This window comes from Pararge aegeria, chromosome 27, assembly GCF_905163445.1.
Source record: "Pararge aegeria chromosome 27, ilParAegt1.1, whole genome shotgun sequence".
NCBI lineage: Eukaryota > Metazoa > Arthropoda > Insecta > Lepidoptera > Nymphalidae > Pararge > Pararge aegeria.
The window spans coordinates 2,861,022-2,884,728 of record NC_053206.1 but is presented as its reverse complement, the minus strand read 5'-3'; the positions used below and the strand labels follow the sequence as shown (position 1 = coordinate 2,884,728).

At 22.8% G+C, this 23,707-nt stretch overlaps 1 protein-coding gene across 1 annotated transcript in view; it reads right to left on the bottom strand.

The window, feature by feature from the left end:
* LOC120635621 (gelsolin, cytoplasmic-like) overlaps positions 1-1,509 on the bottom strand; it is a 32,502-nt gene extending 30,993 nt beyond the window's left edge. Inside the window, exon 1 of the mRNA XM_039906647.1 lies at positions 1,402-1,509. Within this exon, the coding sequence (XP_039762581.1) occupies positions 1,402-1,464 (63 nt within the window). The 5' untranslated portion in view covers positions 1,465-1,509. The remainder of the gene's footprint in view (positions 1-1,401) is intronic.
* Positions 1,510-23,707: the final 22,198 nt, after the last annotated feature.

Sequence of the window (23,707 nt, the reverse complement as noted above, 5' to 3'; positions counted from 1 at the left end):
TTATGTAAACATATATACGTATGAACGCTTCATAAGTGCCTGTGATAGGCCTACATGAATAAAGAAATTTTGAATTTGAATTTGAATTTGCACTTTAAAGCACTCTGTTTTCATGCTCTTTACGGTCTTAGCGTGATGTTTCGCAGCCTATAACCTTATTTCGGCCATTAAAAATCCGCGTGGATACCATAAATTTAAAATTCATTTATTTCAAGTAGGCCCAGTTTATAAGCACTTTTGAAACGTCACGTCAGTTCATTTTTAGTAACTCTAAAACCAGACTGACTTAACTTGGGTTCGGAAGGCAGATTCTACCGAGATGAAGCCGGCAAGAAAGTCAACAGATTGCTCTTTTTCAACATCATTTTACAGTTTACAATCTCTTGTGAGAGACTAGAGCGAGTAATCATATTATGAAAGCATATACTCAATCCCACGAATGACTTCTGCTCCTTTCGCAAACGATATGCAGTTAGGGGCTATGCAGCTACGATAACTAATGAGGGGACCTATCCCTATCCCTATCCCTATCCCTATCCCTATCCCTACTTCCCTATCCCTATCCCTACTAATATTATAAATGTCAATGTAAGTTTGTTTGTTACGCTTTCACGCAAAAACTACTTAACCGATCCTCAGGAAACTTTTTACACATATTCTTGGAAGTGTTAGAAGTAATATAGGATACTTTTTATCCCGACATTCCCGATCCTTTGGGAGAGGGGATGAAAGTGTTTGTTGATTTTACACCATAACTCCGACAAATTATAACCGATTTAAATAATTATTTTTGTACTATAGAGGTTATATGTGTTTAATTTTGCCCAAACTGTGATTGGACATAGAGGACAGAACTCCTCAGCGGTCAGCAGCAAAACCCCACATTTAAGGCTTAGCGATACCAAATACTTTAATTTTTTTTAGAACTACAACTAAATTTAATGCTACATCAAAACAAAATCAGACGCAGACGAAGTCGCTGGCAACAGCTAGTAATTTATAATTTATATACTACGTCAACGCACACAACGCCATCTAGCCCCAAAGTAAGCGTAGCTTATATGGGTACTGAGATGACTGATGAATATTTTTATGAATAATATACACAAAAACTTAAAATATACATATAAACACCAAGACACTGAAAAATATTCATGCTCATCACAAAAACTTTTTCCAGTCGTGGGAATCGAATCCACGGCCTTGGAAATACACTCAGAAAGCAGGGTCTGCAAACTGCGCCAATCGGTCGTCAAAAAAACTTAATATCCATGTTAGTTTATATAATTAATGTTACTACATACTAAAGCTGACATCCAGCGCGCTTTAAATACACTGTCAGCTAAATGTCAGCTAAATAACAATAAAAATGCATAGTTTAGACTAAAATATATTACTTACATCAATAGTCCATATTTCTAAGCCGGGACTCTGGCCGGCCTCTTCGAACGCTGGATGTTCCATAATTGATGTAGTTCAAACTGAACAATAGACGTGCGTCAACGAGCACCGCTGGAACCGTTATGGCGGTTAATGATTTGTAGATAGTCCTTTTGTTTGAGTTACATACAGGGTGTGGAGTTCTCTCGCATGTTACTCAAATCGATTTAGTAAATCCATTTTTATCACTAATGTGTGTGTGTGTTTGTCTGTCTCTGGCATCGTAGCTCCCGAACGTATGAACCAGTTATGATTTAGATTTTTTTGTTTGAAATAAATGCTCCGGCGTTGTCTTATGTTTGGTGAAAACCAACACTCAAAAATGGCGGATTACATATTTTCTCATAACTCCCTTAATAAGGGTACCTAATTGTGTAGGACATAGAATATATGACTTAGATAAATAATAAACCCAAGATGGCTGTTACTACAAAATGGCGAATCGAATTTTTTATCAACCTTCTCAATATGGATATCAAATGAAAGGCTTAGTAGAATGCATTCAAGATGGCCGAATCAACAAAATGGCGAATTATTTTTTTGTTTCTTATAGTTATCCCAAAATTATGTAGTTCTATCTAGTTAGTCCCTGCCGTGTTAGGGCCCTGCCGTACTAACAAGATGTGAAATAAATAAATGAATAAATATTTATATATTTCTTGTGCGCGTGTGTATGTCATTGAACTCCTCCTACACGGCTGGATCGATTTGAATGAATTTTTCTGTATGCGTTTGGGTGGCACCCTGGATGGTTAAGATTCACAAATCGGCCGACAGATGGCGCTGGGGTCCGCTAGTAAATATATAGATTCATATACTTGCCTAAATATAAAAAGATAACTATCTCACGAGAGTGAGAGAGAGAACACCTAACGTTTGCGTAAATTGCGCAGGATTTGTTTTAGCATTATTGTTTATCGATTTAGCAGAACAGAACCATCCTGTAGGTATAGCACTACAATCACACGATATCGCATTATCTTTGTGGATATAACTATGAATCACAAACTGATATTACAATATCGATTCACTGGCACGCCGAAATTACACTGACCAAAATGTCGATTGAAGTTAATAATTATATTGGAGCACGGCTAACGTAGGCATGGGATATGAATTTTAACCCCCGGTTATACCCACCGAAAAGGTATAAGGGATAGATTTAGATTAAATACTTTCAGTCTACTTGTACATAGACTTTAATATTGTTTGGAAATCACACTTCCAAAAAATTCAAGTTAAATTATCACGATTTACTTACGCCCCAAGAGAACTTTCAAAATCAACTGACATGGACTGTTTTAATATCTATTTTAATATTGATATAAATAATAACTATCGATATTGATATTTAATAGATATCTATATTGATATCGATATTTATATTTATTTTAAAATCGATATCGATATTTAAACAGATATCGATGTCGATATCGATATTTATATTGATTTTAATATCGACATCGATATCGATATATATTTTAATATCGATATCGATAGTTATTATTGATATCAATATCAATATTAAAATAGATATCGATATCGATATTTATATTGATTTCGATATCGACTAATAACTATCGAAATAAATATCGGTATTGATATCTATTTTAATATTGATATTGATATCAATAATAACTATCGATATCGATATCGATATTAAAATAGAAATCGATATCGATATTAAAATAGATATCGATGGCGATATTAAAATAGATATCGATATCGATATTTCAACAGATATCGATGTCGATATCGATATTTATATTGATTTTTATATCGATAGTTTTTATTTATATCGATACTAAAATAGATATCGATATTTTAATAGATATCTATATCGATATTTATATTTATTTTAAAATCGATATCGATATTTAAACAGACATCGATGTAAATATCGATATTTATATCGATATTAAAATAGATATCGATGTCGATATCGATATTAATATTGATCGATATCAATATTGATTTTAAAATAAATATAAATATCAATATCGATATCGATATCTATTTTAATATCGATATCGATATAAAAATCAATATAAATATCGATATCGACATCGATATCTGTTTAAATATCGATATCTATTTTAAAATAAATAAAATATCGATATCGATATAGCTATCTATTAAAATATCGATATCGATATCAAAATTATAATATCGATTTTAATATTGATATTTATATTGATTTCAATATCGATATCGATATCTCTTTCAATATCGATATATATAGGTATTATTGATATCAATATCGATATTAAAATAGATATCGATATCGATATTGATATTTATATTTATTTTAAAATCGATTTCGATATTTATATCGATAGTTATTATTGATATCAATATCGATATTAAAATAGATATATTGATATCGATATCGATATAAAAATCAATTTTAATATCGATATCTACTTTAATATCGATATCGATATTTATATTGATTTTAATATCGATATCGATATTTATATCGATAGTTATATCGATATTAAAATAGATATATTGATACGATATCGATATCGATATCGATAGTTATTGTTGATATCAATATCAATATTAAAATAGATATCGATATCGATATTTATATTGATTTCGATATCGATATCGATATTTATATTCATTTTAATATCGACATCGATATCGATATCTATTTTAATATCGATATAAATAAAAACTATCGATATAAATATCGATATCGATATAAAAATCAATATAAATATCGATATCGATATAGATATCTATTAAAATATCGATATTTATATTGATTTTTATATTTATATCGATATTAAAATAGATATCGATATCGATTTTAATATTGATATTGATATCAATAATAACTATCGATATTAAAATAGATATTGATATCGATATCGATATTTTAATAGATATCTATATCGATATCGAAAAAATCAATTTAAATATCGATATCGATATCGATAGTTATTATTTATATCAATATCGATATTAAAATAGATATCGATATCGATATTGATATTTATATTTATTTTAAAATCGATATCGATATCTATTTTAATTTCGATATAAATAATAACTATCGATATCGATTTTAATATCGATATTTCAATCGATATCGATCTCAATATTTTAATAGATATCGATATCGATATTTAAACAGATATCGATCTCGATTTCGATATTTATATTGATTTTAATATCGATATCGATATTTATATCGATAGTTATTATTGATATCAATATCGATATTAAAATAGATATCGATATCGATATCGATATAAAAATCAATATAAATATCGATATCGACATCGATATCTGTTTAAATATCGATATCTATTTTAAAATAAATAAAATATCGATATCGATATAGCTATCTATTAAAATATCGATATCGATATCAAAATTATAATATCGATTTTAATATTGATATTTATATTGATTTCAATATCGATATCGATATCTCTTTCAATATCGATATATATAGGTATTATTGATATCAATATCGATATTAAAATAGATATCGATATCGATATTGATATTTATATTTATTTTAAAATCGATTTCGATATTTATATCGATAGTTATTATTGATATCAATATCGATATTAAAATAGATATATTGATATCGATATCGATATAAAAATCAATTTTAATATCGATATCTACTTTAATATCGATATCGATATTTATATTGATTTTAATATCGATATCGATATTTATATCGATAGTTATATCGATATTAAAATAGATATATTGATACGATATCGATATCGATATCGATAGTTATTGTTGATATCAATATCAATATTAAAATAGATATCGATATCGATATTTATATTGATTTCGATATCGATATCGATATTTATATTCATTTTAATATCGACATCGATATCGATATCTATTTTAATATCGATATAAATAAAAACTATCGATATAAATATCGATATCGATATAAAAATCAATATAAATATCGATATCGATATAGATATCTATTAAAATATCGATATTTATATTGATTTTTATATTTATATCGATATTAAAATAGATATCGATATCGATTTTAATATTGATATTGATATCAATAATAACTATCGATATTAAAATAGATATTGATATCGATATCGATATTTTAATAGATATCTATATCGATATCGAAAAAATCAATTTAAATATCGATATCGAAATCTACTTTAATATCGATATCGATATCGATAGTTATTATTTATATCAATATCGATATTAAAATAGATATCGATATCGATATTGATATTTATATTTATTTTAAAATCGATATCGATATCTATTTTAATTTCGATATAAATAATAACTATCGATATCGATTTTAATATCGATATTTCAATCGATATCGATCTCAATATTTTAATAGATATCGATATCGATATTTAAACAGATATCGATCTCGATTTCGATATTTATATTGATTTTAATATCGATATCGATATTTATATCGATAGTTATTATTGATATCAATATCGATATTAAAATAGATATCGATATCGATATCGATTTTAATATAAATATCGATATCGATATAGATATCTATTAAAATATCGATATTTATATTGATTTTTATATTTATATCGATATTAAAATAGATATCGATATCGATATAAAAATCAATAAAAATATCGATATCGACATCGATATCTGTTTAAATATCGATATCGATATCTATTTTAATATCGATATCGATATCGATAGTTATTATTGATATCAATATCAATATTAAAATAGATATCGATATCGACATTTATTTCGATAGTTATTAGTCGATATCTACTTTAATATCGATATCGATATCGATAGTTATTATTGATATCAATATCGATATTAAAATAGATATCGATATCGATATTTATATTGATTTCGATAATGATATCGATATTTATATTGATTTTAATATCGACATCGATATCGATATCTATTTTAATATCGATATAAATAAAAACTATCGATATAAATATCGATATCGATATCAATTGAAATATCGATATTAAAATCGATATCGATATCGATATCTATTTTAATATCGATATAAATATAAAAATCAATATAAATATCGATATTTTAATAGATATCTATATCGATATCGATATTTATATTAAAATCGATATCGATATCGATATTTATTTCGATAGTTATTAGTCGATATCTACTTTAATATCGATATCGATATCGATAGTTATTATTGATATCAATATCGATATTAAAATAGATATATTGATATCGATATCGATAGTTATTAATGATATCAATATCAATATTAAAATAGATATCGATATCGATATTAAAATAGATATCGATATTTAAACAGATATCGATGTCGATATCGATATTTATATTGATTTTTATATCGATATCAATATTTATATCGATAGTTTTAATTTATATCGATATTAAAATAGATATCGATATCGATATCGATTTAAATAACGATATCTCAATCGATATCGATATCGATATTTTAATAGATATCTATATCGATATCGATATTTATATTGATTTTAATATCGACATCGATATCGATATCGATATTTATTTTAATATCGATATAAATAAAAACTATCGATATAAATATCGATATCGATATCAATTGAAATATCGATATTAAAATCGATATCGATATCGATATCTATTTTAATATCGATATAAATATAAAAATCAATATAAATATCGATATTTTAATAGATATCTATATCGATATCGATATTTATATTAAAATCGATATCGATATCGATATTTATTTCGATAGTTATTAGTCGATATCTACTTTAATATCGATATCGATATCGATAGTTATTATTGATATCAATATCGATATTAAAATAGATATATTGATATCGATATCGATAGTTATTAATGATATCAATATCAATATTAAAATAGATATCGATATCGATATTAAAATAGATATCGATATTTAAACAGATATCGATGTCGATATCGATATTTATATTGATTTTTATATCGATATCAATATTTATATCGATAGTTTTAATTTATATCGATATTAAAATAGATATCGATATCGATATCGATTTAAATAACGATATCTCAATCGATATCGATATCGATATTTTAATAGATATCTATATCGATATCGATATTTATATTGATTTTAATATCGACATCGATATCGATATCGATATCTATTTTAATATCGATATAAATAAAAACTATCGATATAAATATCGATATCGATATCAATTGAAATATCGATATTAAAATCGATATCGATATCGATATCTATTTTAATATCGATATAAATATACAAATCAATATAAATATCGATACTTTAATAGATATCTATATCGATATCGATATTTATATTAAAATCGATATCGATATCGATATTTATTTCGATAGTTATTAGTCGATATCTACTTTAATATCGATATCGATATCGATAGTTATTATTGATATCAATATCGATATTAAAATAGATATATTGATATCGATATCGATTTAAATAACGATATCTCAATCGATATCGATATCGATATTTTAATAGGTATCTATATCGATATCGATATTTATATTGATTTTAATATCGACATCGATATCGATCGATTGATATTAATATCAATTATAACTATCGATATCGGTATCGATATTAAAATAGATATCGATATCGATTTTTAAACAGATATCGATGTCGATATCGATATTTATATTGATTTTTATATCGATATCGATATTTATATCGATATCGATATTTATATCGAGAGTTTTTATTTATATCGATATCAATATTTTAATAGATATCTATATCGATATCGATATTTATATTTATTTTAAAATCGATATCGATATTTAAACAGATATCAATGTCGATATCGATATTTAAATTGATTTTTATATCGATATCGATATCAATATATCTATTTTAATATTGATATTGATATCAATTATAACTATCGATATCAATATCGATATTAAAATAGATATCAATATCGATATTTATATTGATTTCGATATCGATATCGATATTTATTTCGATAGTTATTAGTCGATATCTACTTTAATATCGATATCGATATCGATAGTTATTATTGATATCAATATCGATATTAAAATAGATATATTGATATCGATATCGATAGTTATTAATGATATCAATATCAATATTAAAATAGATATCGATATCGATATTAAAATAGATATCGATATTTAAACAGATATCGATGTCGATATCGATATTTATATTGATTTTTATATCGATATCAATATTTATATCGATAGTTTTAATTTATATCGATATTAAAATAGATATCGATATCGATATCGATTTAAATAACGATATCTCAATCGATATCGATATCGATATTTTAATAGATATCTATATCGATATCGATATTTATATTGATTTTAATATCGACATCGATATCGATATCGATATCTATTTTAATATCGATATAAATAAAAACTATCGATATAAATATCGATATCGATATCAATTGAAATATCGATATTAAAATCGATATAGATATCGATATCTATTTTAATATCGATATAAATATAAAAATCAATATAAATATCGATATTTTAATAGATATCTATATCGATATCGATATTTATATTAAAATCGATATCGATATCGATATTTATTTCGATAGTTATTAGTCGATATCTACTTTAATATCGATATCGATATCGATAGTTATTATTGATATCAATATCGATATTAAAATAGATATATTGATATCGATATCGATAGTTATTAATGATATCAATATCAATATTAAAATAGATATCGATATCGATATTAAAATAGATATCGATATTTAAACAGATATCGATGTCGATATCGATATTTATATTGATTTTTATATCGATATCAATATTTATATCGATAGTTTTAATTTATATCGATATTAAAATAGATATCGATATCGATATCGATTTAAATAACGATATCTCAATCGATATCGATATCGATATTTTAATAGATATCTATATCGATATCGATATTTATATTGATTTTAATATCGATATCGATATCGATATCGATATCTATTTTAATATCGATATAAATAAAAACTATCGATATAAATATCGATATCGATATCAATTGAAATATCGATATTAAAATCGATATCGATATCGATATCTATTTTAATATCGATATAAATATACAAATCAATATAAATATCGATACTTTAATAGATATCTATATCGATATCGATATTTATATTAAAATCGATATCGATATCGATATTTATTTCGATAGTTATTAGTCGATATCTACTTTAATATCGATATCGATATCGATAGTTATTATTGATATCAATATCGATATTAAAATAGATATATTGATATCGATATCGATTTAAATAACGATATCTCAATCGATATCGATATCGATATTTTAATAGGTATCTATATCGATATCGATATTTATATTGATTTTAATATCGACATCGATATCGATCGATTGATATTAATATCAATTATAACTATCGATATCGGTATCGATATTAAAATAGATATCGATATCGATTTTTAAACAGATATCGATGTCGATATCGATATTTATATTGATTTTTATATCGATATCGATATTTATATCGATATCGATATTTATATCGAGAGTTTTTATTTATATCGATATCAATATTTTAATAGATATCTATATCGATATCGATATTTATATTTATTTTAAAATCGATATCGATATTTAAACAGATATCAATGTCGATATCGATATTTAAATTGATTTTTATATCGATATCGATATCAATATATCTATTTTAATATTGATATTGATATCAATTATAACTATCGATATCAATATCGATATTAAAATAGATATCAATATCGATATTTATATTGATTTCGATATCGATATTTATATCGATAGTTTTTATTTATATCGATATTAAAATAGATATCGATATCGATGTCGATATTTATATTGATATCGATATCTATTTTAATATTGATATAAATAAAAACTATCGATATAAATATCGATATCGATACAGATATCGATATTGATATTAAAATAGATATCGATATCGATATCGATATTTATATTGATTTCGATATTGATATCGATATTTATATTGATTTTAATATCGACATCGATATCGATATCTATTTTATTATCGGTTGAGATATCGATAGTTTTTATTTATATCGATATTTTAATAGATATCTATATCGATATCGATATTTATATTGATTTTAATATCGACATCGATATTTATATCGATATCTATTTTAATAACGATATAAATAAAAACTATCGATATCTCAACCGATAATAAAATAGATATCGATATCGATGTCGATATTAAAATCAATATAAATATCGATATCAATATCGAAATCAATATAAATATCGATATCGATATCGATATCTATTTTAATATCAATATCGATATCTGTATCGATATCGATATTTATATCGATAGTTTTTATTTATATCAATATTAAAATAGATATCGATATCAATATAAATATCGACATCGATATCGATATCTATTTTAATATCGATATAAATAAAAACTATCGATATAAATATCGATATCGAAATCAATATAAATATCGATATTGATATCTATTTTAATATCGATATTGATATCGATAGTTATAATTGATATCAATATCAATATTAAAATAGATATATTGATATCGATATCGATATAAAAATCAATTTAAATATCGATATCGACATTGATATCTGTTTAAATATCGATATCGATTTTAAAATAAATATAAATATCGATATCGATATAGATATCTATTAAAATATTGATATCGATATAAATAAAAACTATCGATATAAATATCGATATCGATATAAATATCGATATCGATATAAAAATCAATATAAATATCGATATCGACATCGATATCTGTTTAAAAATCGATATCGATATCTATTTTAATATCGATACCGATATCGATAGTTATAATTGATATTAATATCAATATTAATATAGATATCGATATCGATATCGATATCTATATTGCTTTTTATATCGAAATCGATATAAATATAAATATCGATATTTATATTGATTTTTATATCGATATCGATATTTATATTGATTTCGATATCGATATCGATATTTATATTGATTTTAATATCAATTATAACTATCGATATCGGTATCGATATTAAAATAGATATCGATATCGATATAAATATCGATATCGATATAAAAATCAATATAAATATCGATATTTATATTTATATCGATTTCGATATAAAAAGCAATATAGATATCGATATCGATATCGATATCTATATTAATATTGATATTAATATCAATTATAACTATCGATATCGGTATCGATATTAAAATAGATATCGATATCGATTTTTAAACAGATATCGATGTCGATATCGATATTTATATTGATTTTTATATCGATATCGATATTTATATCGATATCGATATTTATATCGATAGTTTTTATTTATATCGATATCAATATTTTAATAGATATCTATATCGATATCGATATTTATATTTATTTTAAAATCGATATCGATATTTAAACAGATATCGATGTCGATATCGATATTTATATTGATTTTTATATCGATATCAATATTTATATCGATAGTTTTAATTTATATCGATATTAAAATAGATATCGATATCGATATCGATTTAAATAACGATATCTCAATCGATATCGATATCGATATTTTAATAGATATCTATATCGATATCGATATTTATATTGATTTTAATATCGACATCGATATCGATATCGATATCTATTTTAATATCGATATAAATAAAAACTATCGATATCTCAACCGATAATAAAATAGATATCGATATCGATGTCGATATTAAAATCAATATAAATATCGATATCATTATCGAAATCAATATAAATATCGATATTGATATCAATAATAACTATCGATATCGATATCGATATTAAAGTAGATATCGACTAATAACTTTCGAAATAAATATCGATATCGATATCTATTTTAATATTGATATTGATATCAATAATAACTATCGATATCGATATCGATATTAAATTAAATATCGACTAATAACTATCGAAATAAATATCGATATCGATATCGATGTCGATATAAAAATCAATATTAATATCGATATTGATATCGAAATCAATATAAATATCGATATCGATATCTATTTTTATATTGATATTGATATCAATAATAACTATCGATATCGATATCGATATTAAAGTAGATATCGATATCGATATTTAAATTGATTTTTATCGATAGTTATTATTGATATCAATATCGATATAAAAATAGATATATTGTTATCGATATCGAATAAAAAAATCAATTTAAATATCGATATCGATATCTACTTTAATATCGATATCTACTTTAAAAATTTTAATTTAATATCGATATCGATATTTCTATTGATTTTTATATCGATATCGATATCTATTTTAATATCGATGGTTATTAGTCGATATCAAAATAAATATTAATATCCATATCGATGTCTACTTTAATATCGATATCGATATTGATAGTTATTATTGATATCAATATCGTTATAAAAATAGATATATTGATATCGATATCGATATAAAAATCAATTTAAATATCGATATCGATATCTTCTTTAATATCGATATCTACTTTAATATCGATATCGATATCGATAGTTATTATTGATATCAATATCGATATTAAAATAGATATCGATATCGATATTTATATTGATTTCGATAATGATATCGATATTTATATCGATATTTAGATTGAAATATCGATATTAAAATCGATATCGATAATTATTATTTATATCGATATTAAAATAGATATCGATATCGATATCGATATCGATTTTAATATCGATATTTCAATTGATATCGATATCGATATTTATATCGATAGTTTTTATTTATATCGATATTAAAATAGATATCGATATCGATGTCGATATTAAAATCAATATAAATATCGATATTTTAATAGATATCTATATCGATATCGATATTTATATTAAAATCGATATCGATATCGATATCTATTTTAATATTGATATTGATATCAATAATAACTATCGATATTAAAATAGATATCGATATCGATATCGATATTTTAATAGATATCTATATCGATATCGATATTTATATTTATATTAAAATCGATATCGATATAAATATCGATATTTATATTGATTTTAATATCGACATCGATATCGATATTTATTTTAATATCGATATCGATAGTTATTATTGATATCAATATCAATATAAAAATAGATATCGATATCGATATTTATATTGATTTCGATATCAATATCGATATTAATATTGATTTTTATATATACATCGATATCAATATAACTATTTTAATATCGATATTGATATTAATAATAACTATTGATATTGATATCGATAGTTATTATTGATATCAATATCAATATTTAAATATATATCGATATCGATATTGAAATCAATATAAATATCAATATTAAAATCGATATTATAATTTTGATATCGATATCGATATTTTAATAGATAGCTATATCGATATCGATATTTTATTTATTTTAAAATAGAAATCGATATTTAAACAGATATCGATGTCGATATCGATATTAATATTGATTTTTATATCGATATCGATATATATTTTAATATCGATAGTTATTATTGATATCAATATCAATATTAAAATAGATATCGATATCGATATTTATTTCGATAGTTATTAGTCGATATCAAAATAAATATTCATATCGATATCGATATCTACTTTAATGTCGATATCGATATCGATAGTTATTATTGATATCAATATCGATATTAAAATAGATATATTGATATCGATATCAATACAAAAATCAATTTAAATATCGATATCGATATCGATATATATTTTAATATTGATATTGATATCAATAATAACTATCGATATCAATTTTAATAATTATTATTGATATCAATATCGATATTAAAATAGATATATTGATATCGATATTGATAGTTATCATTGATATCAATATCGATATTAAAATAGATATATTGATATCGATGTCGATATAAAAATCAATATTAATATCGATATTGATATCGAAATCAATATAAATATCGATATCGATATCTATTTTAATATCGATATTGATATCAATAATAACTATCGATATCGATATCGATATTAAAGTAGATATCGATATCGATATTTAAATTGATTTTTGTATCGATATCGATATCAATATATCTATTTTAATATCGATATTGATATCAATAATAACTATCGATATCGATATCGACATTAAAGTAGATATCGATATCGATATGAATATTTATTTTGATATCGACTAATAACTATCGAAATAAATATCGATATCGATATCTATTTTAATATTGATATTGATATCAATAATAACTATCGATATTAAAATATATATCGATATCGATATAAAAATGAATATAAATATCGATATCGACTTCGATATCTGTTTAAATATCGATATCTATTTTAAAATAAATAAAATATCGATATCGATATAGCTATCTATTAAAATATCGATATCGATATCGATATTAAAGTAGACATCGATATGGATATTTATATTTATTTTGATATCGACTAATAACCATCGATATTAAAATAGATATCGATATCGATATAAAAATCAATAGAAATATCGATATCGACATCGATATCTGTTTAAATATCGATATCGATATCTTTTTTAATATCGATATCGATAGTTATTATTGATATCAATATCGATATTAAAATAGATATCGATATCGATGTCGATATTAAAATCAATATAAATATCGATATTTTAATAGATATCTATATCGATATCGATATTTATATTAAAATCGATATCGATATCGATATCTATTTTAATATTGATATTGATATCAATAATAACTATCGATATTAAAATAGATATCGATATCGATATTTTAATAGATATCTATATCGATATCGATATTTATATTTATATTAAAATCGATATCGATATAAATATCGATATTTATATTGATTTTAATATCGACATCGATATCGATATCTATTTTAATATCGATATCGATAGTTATTATTGATATCAATATCAATATAAAAATAGATATCGATATCGATATTTATATTGATTTCAATATCAATATCGATATTAATATTGATTTTTATATCGACATCGATATCAATATATCTATTTTAATATCGATATTGATATCAATGATAACTATCAATATCGATATCAATATATCTATTTTAATATCGATATTGATATCAATAATAACTATTGATATTGATATCGAAAGTTATTATTGATATCAATATCAATATTTAAATATATATCGATATCGATATTGAAATCAATATAAATATCAATATTAAAATCGATATTATAATTTTGATATCGAAATCGATATTTTAATAGATAGCTATATCGATATCGATATTTTATTTATTTTAAAATAGATATCGATATTTAAACAGATATCGATGTCGATATCGATATTTATATTCATTTTTATATCGATATCGATATATATTTTAATATCGATAGTTATTATTGATATCAATATCAATATTAAAATAGATATCGATATCGATATTTATTTCGATAGTTATTAGTCGATATCAAAATAAATATTCATATCGATATCGATATCTACTTTAATGTCGATATCGATATCGATAGTTATTATTGATATCAATATCGATATTAAAATAGATATATTGATATCGATATCGATACAAAAATCAATTTAAATATCGATATCGATATCTACTTTAATATCGATATCGATATCGATAGTTATTATTGATATCAATATCGATATTAAAATAGATATCGATATCGATATTTATATTGATTTCGATATCAATATCGATATTAATATTGATTTTTATATCGACATCGATATCAATATATCTATTTTAATATCGATATTGATATCAATGATAACTATCAATATCGATATCAATATATCTATTTTAATATCGATATTGATATCAATAATAATTATTAAAATTGATATCGATAGTTATTATTGATATCAATATCAATATTAAAATATATATCGATATCGATATCGATATTTAAATTGATTTTTGTATTGATATCGATATCAATATATCTATTTTAATATCGATATTGATATCAATAATAACTATCGATATCGATATCGACATTAAAGTAGATATCGATATCGATATGAATATTTATTTTGATATCGACTAATAACTATCGAAATAAATATCGATATCGATATCTATTTTAATATTGATATTGATATCAATAATAACTATCGATATTGAAATATATATCGATATCGATATAAAAATCAATATAAATATCGATATCGATATAGCTATCTATTAAAATATTGATATCGATATCAAAATTATAATATCGATTTTAATATTGATATTTATATTGATTTCAATATCGATATCGATATATATTTAAATATTGATATTGATATCAATAATAACTATCGATATCAATATCAATAGTTATTATTGATATCAATATCGATATTAAAAAAGATATATTGATATCGATATTGATAGTTATCATTGATATTAATATCGATATTAAAATAGATATATTGATATCGATGTCGATATAAAAATCAATATTAATATCGATATTGATATCGAAATCAATATAAATATCGATATCGATATCTATTTTTATATTGATATTGATATCAATAATAACTATCGATATCGATATTAAAATAAATATCGATATCGATGTCGATATTAAAATCAATATAAATATCGATATTTATATCGATATCGATTTTAATATAAATATAAATATCGATATCGATATCGATATCAATATAAAAATCAATTTAAATATCGATATCGATATCTACTTTAATATCGATATCGATATCGATAGTTATTATTGATATCAATATCGATATTAAAATAGATATCGATATCGATATTTATATTGATTTCGATATCAATATCGATATTAATATTGATTTTTATATCGACATCGATATCAATATATCTATTTTAATATCGATATTGATATCAATAATAACTATCGATATCGATATCGATATTAAAGTAGATATCGATATCAATATTTAAATTGATTTTTATATCGATATCGATATCAATATATCAATTTTAATATCGATATTGATATCAATAATAACTATCGATATCGATATCGATATTAAAGTAGATATCGACTAATAACTATCGAAATAAATATCGATATCGATATCTATTTTAATATTGATATTGATATCAATAATAACTATCGATATCGATATCGATTTTTATTGATTTCTATTGATTTTTATATCGATATCGATATCTATTTTAATATCGATATCGATATCGATAGTTATTAGTCGATATCAAAATAAATATAAATATCCATATCGATGTCTAAGTAGACATCGATATGGATAAAAAATAAAATATCGATAAAAAATTTAATATCGATATCGATATCGATAGTTATTATTGATATCAATATCGATATAAAAATAGATATATTGATATCGATATTGATATAAAAATCAATTTAAATATCGATATCGATATCTACTTTAATATCGATATCTACTTTAAAAATTTTAATTTAATATCGATATCGATATTTAAATTGATTTTTATATCGATATCGATATCAATACATCTATTTTTATATCGATATTGATATCAATAATAACTATCGATATCGATATCGATATTAAAGTAGACATCGATATGGATATTTATATTTATTTTGATATCGACTAATAACTATCGATATCGATATCGATATTAAAATAGATATCGATATAAATATAAAAATCAATATAAATATCGATATTTTAATTGTTAGCTATATCGATATCGATATTTTATTTATTTTAAAATAGATATATTAAAATAGATATCGATATTTAAACAGATATCGATAGATATCGATATTTAAACAGATATCGATGTCGATATCGATATTTATATTGATTTTTATATTGATATCAATATTTATATCGATAGTTTTTATTTTTATCGATATTAATAGATATCGATATCGATATCGATTTAAATAACGATATCTATTTTAATATATCTATTTTAAAATAAATAAATTTAATATATCTATTTTAAAATAATTATTATTGATATCAATATCGATATTAAAATAGATATATTGATATCGATATTGATAGTTATCATTGATATCAATATCGATATTAAAATAGATATATTGATATCGATGTCGATATAAAAATCAATATTAATATCGATATTGATATCGAAATCAATATAAATATCGATATCGATATCTATTTTAATATCGATATTGATATCAATAATAACTATCGATATCGATATCGATATTAAAGTAGATATCGATATCGATATTTAAATTGATTTTTGTATCGATATCGATATCAATATATCTATTTTAATATCGATATTGATATCAATAATAACTATCGATATCGATATCGACATTAAAGTAGATATCGATATCGATATTAATATTGATTTTTATATCGACATCGATATCAATATATCTATTTTAATATCGATATTGATATCAATAATAACTATCGATATCGATATCGATATTAAAGTAGATATCGATATCAATATTTAAATTGATTTTTATATCGATATCGATATCAATATATCAATTTTAATATCGATATTGATATCAATAATAACTATCGATATCGATATCGATATTAAAGTAGATATCGACTAATAACTATCGAAATAAATATCGATATCGATATCTATTTTAATATTGATATTGATATCAATAATAACTATCGATATCGATATCGATTTCTATTGATTTCTATTGATTTTTATATCGATATCGATATCTATTTTAATATCGATATCGATATCGATAGTTATTAGTCGATATCAAAATAAATATAAATATCCATATCGATGTCTAAGTAGACATCGATATGGATAAAAAATAAAATATCGATAAAAAATTTAATATCGATATCGATATCGATAGTTATTATTGATATCAATATCGATATAAAAATAGATATATTGATATCGATATTGATATAAAAATCAATTTAAATATCGATATCGATATCTACTTTAATATCGATATCTACTTTAAAAATTTTAATTTAATATCGATATCGATATTTAAATTGATTTTTATATCGATATCGATATCAATACATCTATTTTTATATCGATATTGATATCAATAATAACTATCGATATCGATATCGATATTAAAGTAGACATCGATATGGATATTTATATTTATTTTGATATCGACTAATAACTATCGATATCGATATCGATATTAAAATAGATATCGATATAAATATAAAAATCAATATAAATATCGATATTTTAATTGTTAGCTATATCGATATCGATATTTTATTTATTTTAAAATAGATATATTAAAATAGATATCGATATTTAAACAGATATCGATAGATATCGATATTTAAACAGATATCGATGTCGATATCGATATTTATATTGATTTTTATATTGATATCAATATTTATATCGATAGTTTTTATTTTTATCGATATTAATAGATATCGATATCGATATCGATTTAAATAACGATATCTATTAAATCGATCGATATCGTCGATTCGATTGATATCGATATCGATATCGATATCGATATTTTTATAGATATCTATATCGATATCGATATTTATATTGATTTCGATATTGATATCGATATTTATATTGATTTTAATATCGACATCGATATCGATATCTATTTTATTATCGGTTGAGATATCGATAGTTTTTATATATATATAAATTAAAATTTTTAAAGTAGATATCGATATTAAAGTAGATATCGATATCGATATTTTAATTGATTTTTATATCGATATCGATATCAATATATCTATTTTTATATCGATATTAAAGTAGACATCGATATGGATATTTATATTTATTTTGATTATATTAATGACATCCATGAATTACTGCTGGAAAATGCCACTATTATCTGCTATGCAGACGATACTTCGTTGTTATTCCATGGATCGACCTGGGAGGAAACTTACAATTTTGCGCAGATAGGTATTTCGAAAGTTAATGGTTGGCTGCAAAGTTATCTTTTGACTCTGAATGTAAAGAAAACTAATTACCTTTGTTTTCATAAAACAGCTACCTCTGCCCCGAAAATAATACCAAGCATAAAAATTCACTGTTGCAAAAGCTTAAACCAATCTTGCGATTGCGAACAGATTGAGAAAGTGAACGTGACTAAATATCTCGGAATTTATATTGATCACAATCTTTCCTTTCAAGCTCACATCCAGGCTCTTGCAACCAGAACACGTAAAATTATTGGCATAATGAAGAAACTGCGAAATATATCCAATCATAAAATACTAATATTAGTTTACAAGTCATTGTGTCAATCACTGCTTACCTACTGTATACCATCGTGGGGAGGTGCAACAAAAACATTCATGATTGAACTTGAGAGAGCACAGAGATCCGTGCTAAAGGTTATGCTGAAAAAACCATACGCGTTTCCCACTGCCGCTCTTTATAAAGAAGCCAAGGTTTTAAATGTTCGTCAACTTTTTATTTTAAAAACAACCCTCTTGAAACACAAGGAAATGGTTAATGCCCCAAATCATAGCAAAGTTTCGAAAAAAAGAGTATACAAAGCAAACTTACCACGACTTAAAACAGCATTTGCCAGACGCTTTTTCCCGTATATTGATGCACATGTCTACAATAGTATTCTTAAATATATAGATATTAAGGACCTAACTGTAAAGGCTAGGGAAAAGTTAACATTTTGGCTCAACACACTTGGATACGATGACACTGAAAAGATATTAAAATTCGTACAGTAAAATTTTATATATTTATTTATCTTACTATTTTATATATGTAGAAATAATATATATCTTATTATTACCAACTATATTATATACACAGGCTAATTTGTTTATTTTATTCGTTTCTTACCTCATTAATGCCTTAATTTAAAACTGTCACCTTCATCAATTTCTCTTTTTTGGCCGAGCAATCAATTTTGGCAATCTATTAACTGGGCCCCACGATACAGGTCACCTAGTGTGGGGTCCACAGGTTATCAATAATAAGAGGCAAATATCAATATTATGTGCATTCAGCTTTACAAATTTAATATGTTAACCAATTCATGTGAAATTGTTTTACTTTTTGTGTTGTATTTCTTTTTCTTTCTACTATTGTATTGATATTCTGTGTAACATTTTAGTTTCAATAAATAAATGACAATAAATAAAATGATATCGACTTATAACTATCGATATCGATATCGATATTAAAATAGATATCGATATCGATATAAAAATCAATAGAAATATCGATATCGACATCGATATCTGTTTAAATATCGATATCGATATCTATTTTAATATCGATATCGATATCGATAGTTATTATTGATATCAATATCAATATTAAAATAGATATCAATATCGATATTTATTTCGATAGTTATTAGTCGATATCTACTTTAATATCGATATCGATATCAATAGTTATTATTGATATCAATATCGATATTAAAATAGATATCGATATCGATATTTATATTGATTTCGATAATGATATCGATATTTATATTGATTTTAATATCGACATCGATATCGATATCTATTTTATTATCGGTTGAGATATCGATAGTTTTTATTTATATCGATATTAAAATAGATACCGATATCGATATCGATGTCGATATTAAAATCAATATAAATATCGATATCGATATAGATATCTATTAAAATATCGATATCGATATCGATTGAGATATCGTTATTTAAATCGATATCGATATCGATATCTATTTTAATATCGATATAAATTAAAACTATCGATATAAATATTGATATCGATATAAAAATCAATATAAATATCGATATCGACATCGATATCTGTTTAAATATCGATATCTATTTTAATATCGACATCGATATCTATTTTAATATCGACATCGATATCTATTTTAATATCAATATCGATATCTATATCGATATCGATATCTATTTTAATATTGATATTGATATCATTAATAACTATCGATATTGATATCAATATAAGTAATAGCATACAGCCATCAAACAATATTCAGAATACCTAGCTTCTTAACAAAATAGTTATGCTTTACACTACATAACCCACTATGAGATATCGATAGTTTTTATTTATATCAATATTAAAATAGATATCGATATCAATATAAATATCGACATCGATATCGATATCTATTTTAATATCGATATAAATAAAAACTATCGATATAAATATCGATATCGATATCGATATCGAAATCAATATAAATATCGATATCGATATCTATTTTAATATTGATATTGATATCAATAATAACTATCGATATCGATATTAAAACAATATAAATATCGATATTGATATCAATATAAGTAATAGCATACAGCCATCAAACAATATTCAGAATACCTAGCTTCTTAACAAAATAGTTATGCTTTACACTACATAACCCACTACATATCGATATCGATATCACCATCGATAGTTATAATTTATATCAATATCGATATCTATATCTTTTTTAATATCGATATTGATATCGATGTCGATATTAAAATATATCGATATTCGATATTAAAATAGATATCAATATCGATATTTATATTTATATCGATTTCGATATAAAAAGCAATATAGATATCGATATCGATATCGATATCTATATTAATATTGATATTGATATCAATTATAACTATCGATATCGGTATCGATATTAAAATAGATATCGATATCGATTTTTAAACAGATATCGATGTCGATATCGATATTTATATTGATTTTTATATCGATATCGATATTTATATCGATAGTTTTTATTTATATCGATATCAATATTTTAATAGATATCTATATCGATATTTATACTTATTTTAAAATCGATATCGATATTTAAACAGATATCGTTGTCGATATCGATATTTATATTGATTTTTATATCGATATCGATTTTTATATCGATAGTTATTATTTATAACGATATTAAAATAGATATCGATACCGATGTCGATATTAAAATCAATATAAATATCGATATCGATATCGAAATCAATATAAATATCGATATCTATTTTAATATTGATATTGATATCAATAATAACTATCGATATCGATATCGATATTAAAATAGATATCGATATCGATATTAAAAAAGATATCGATGTCGATATTAAAATAGATGTTGATATGGATATTTAAACAGATATCAATGTCGATATCGATTTTTAAATTGATTTTTATATCGATATCGAT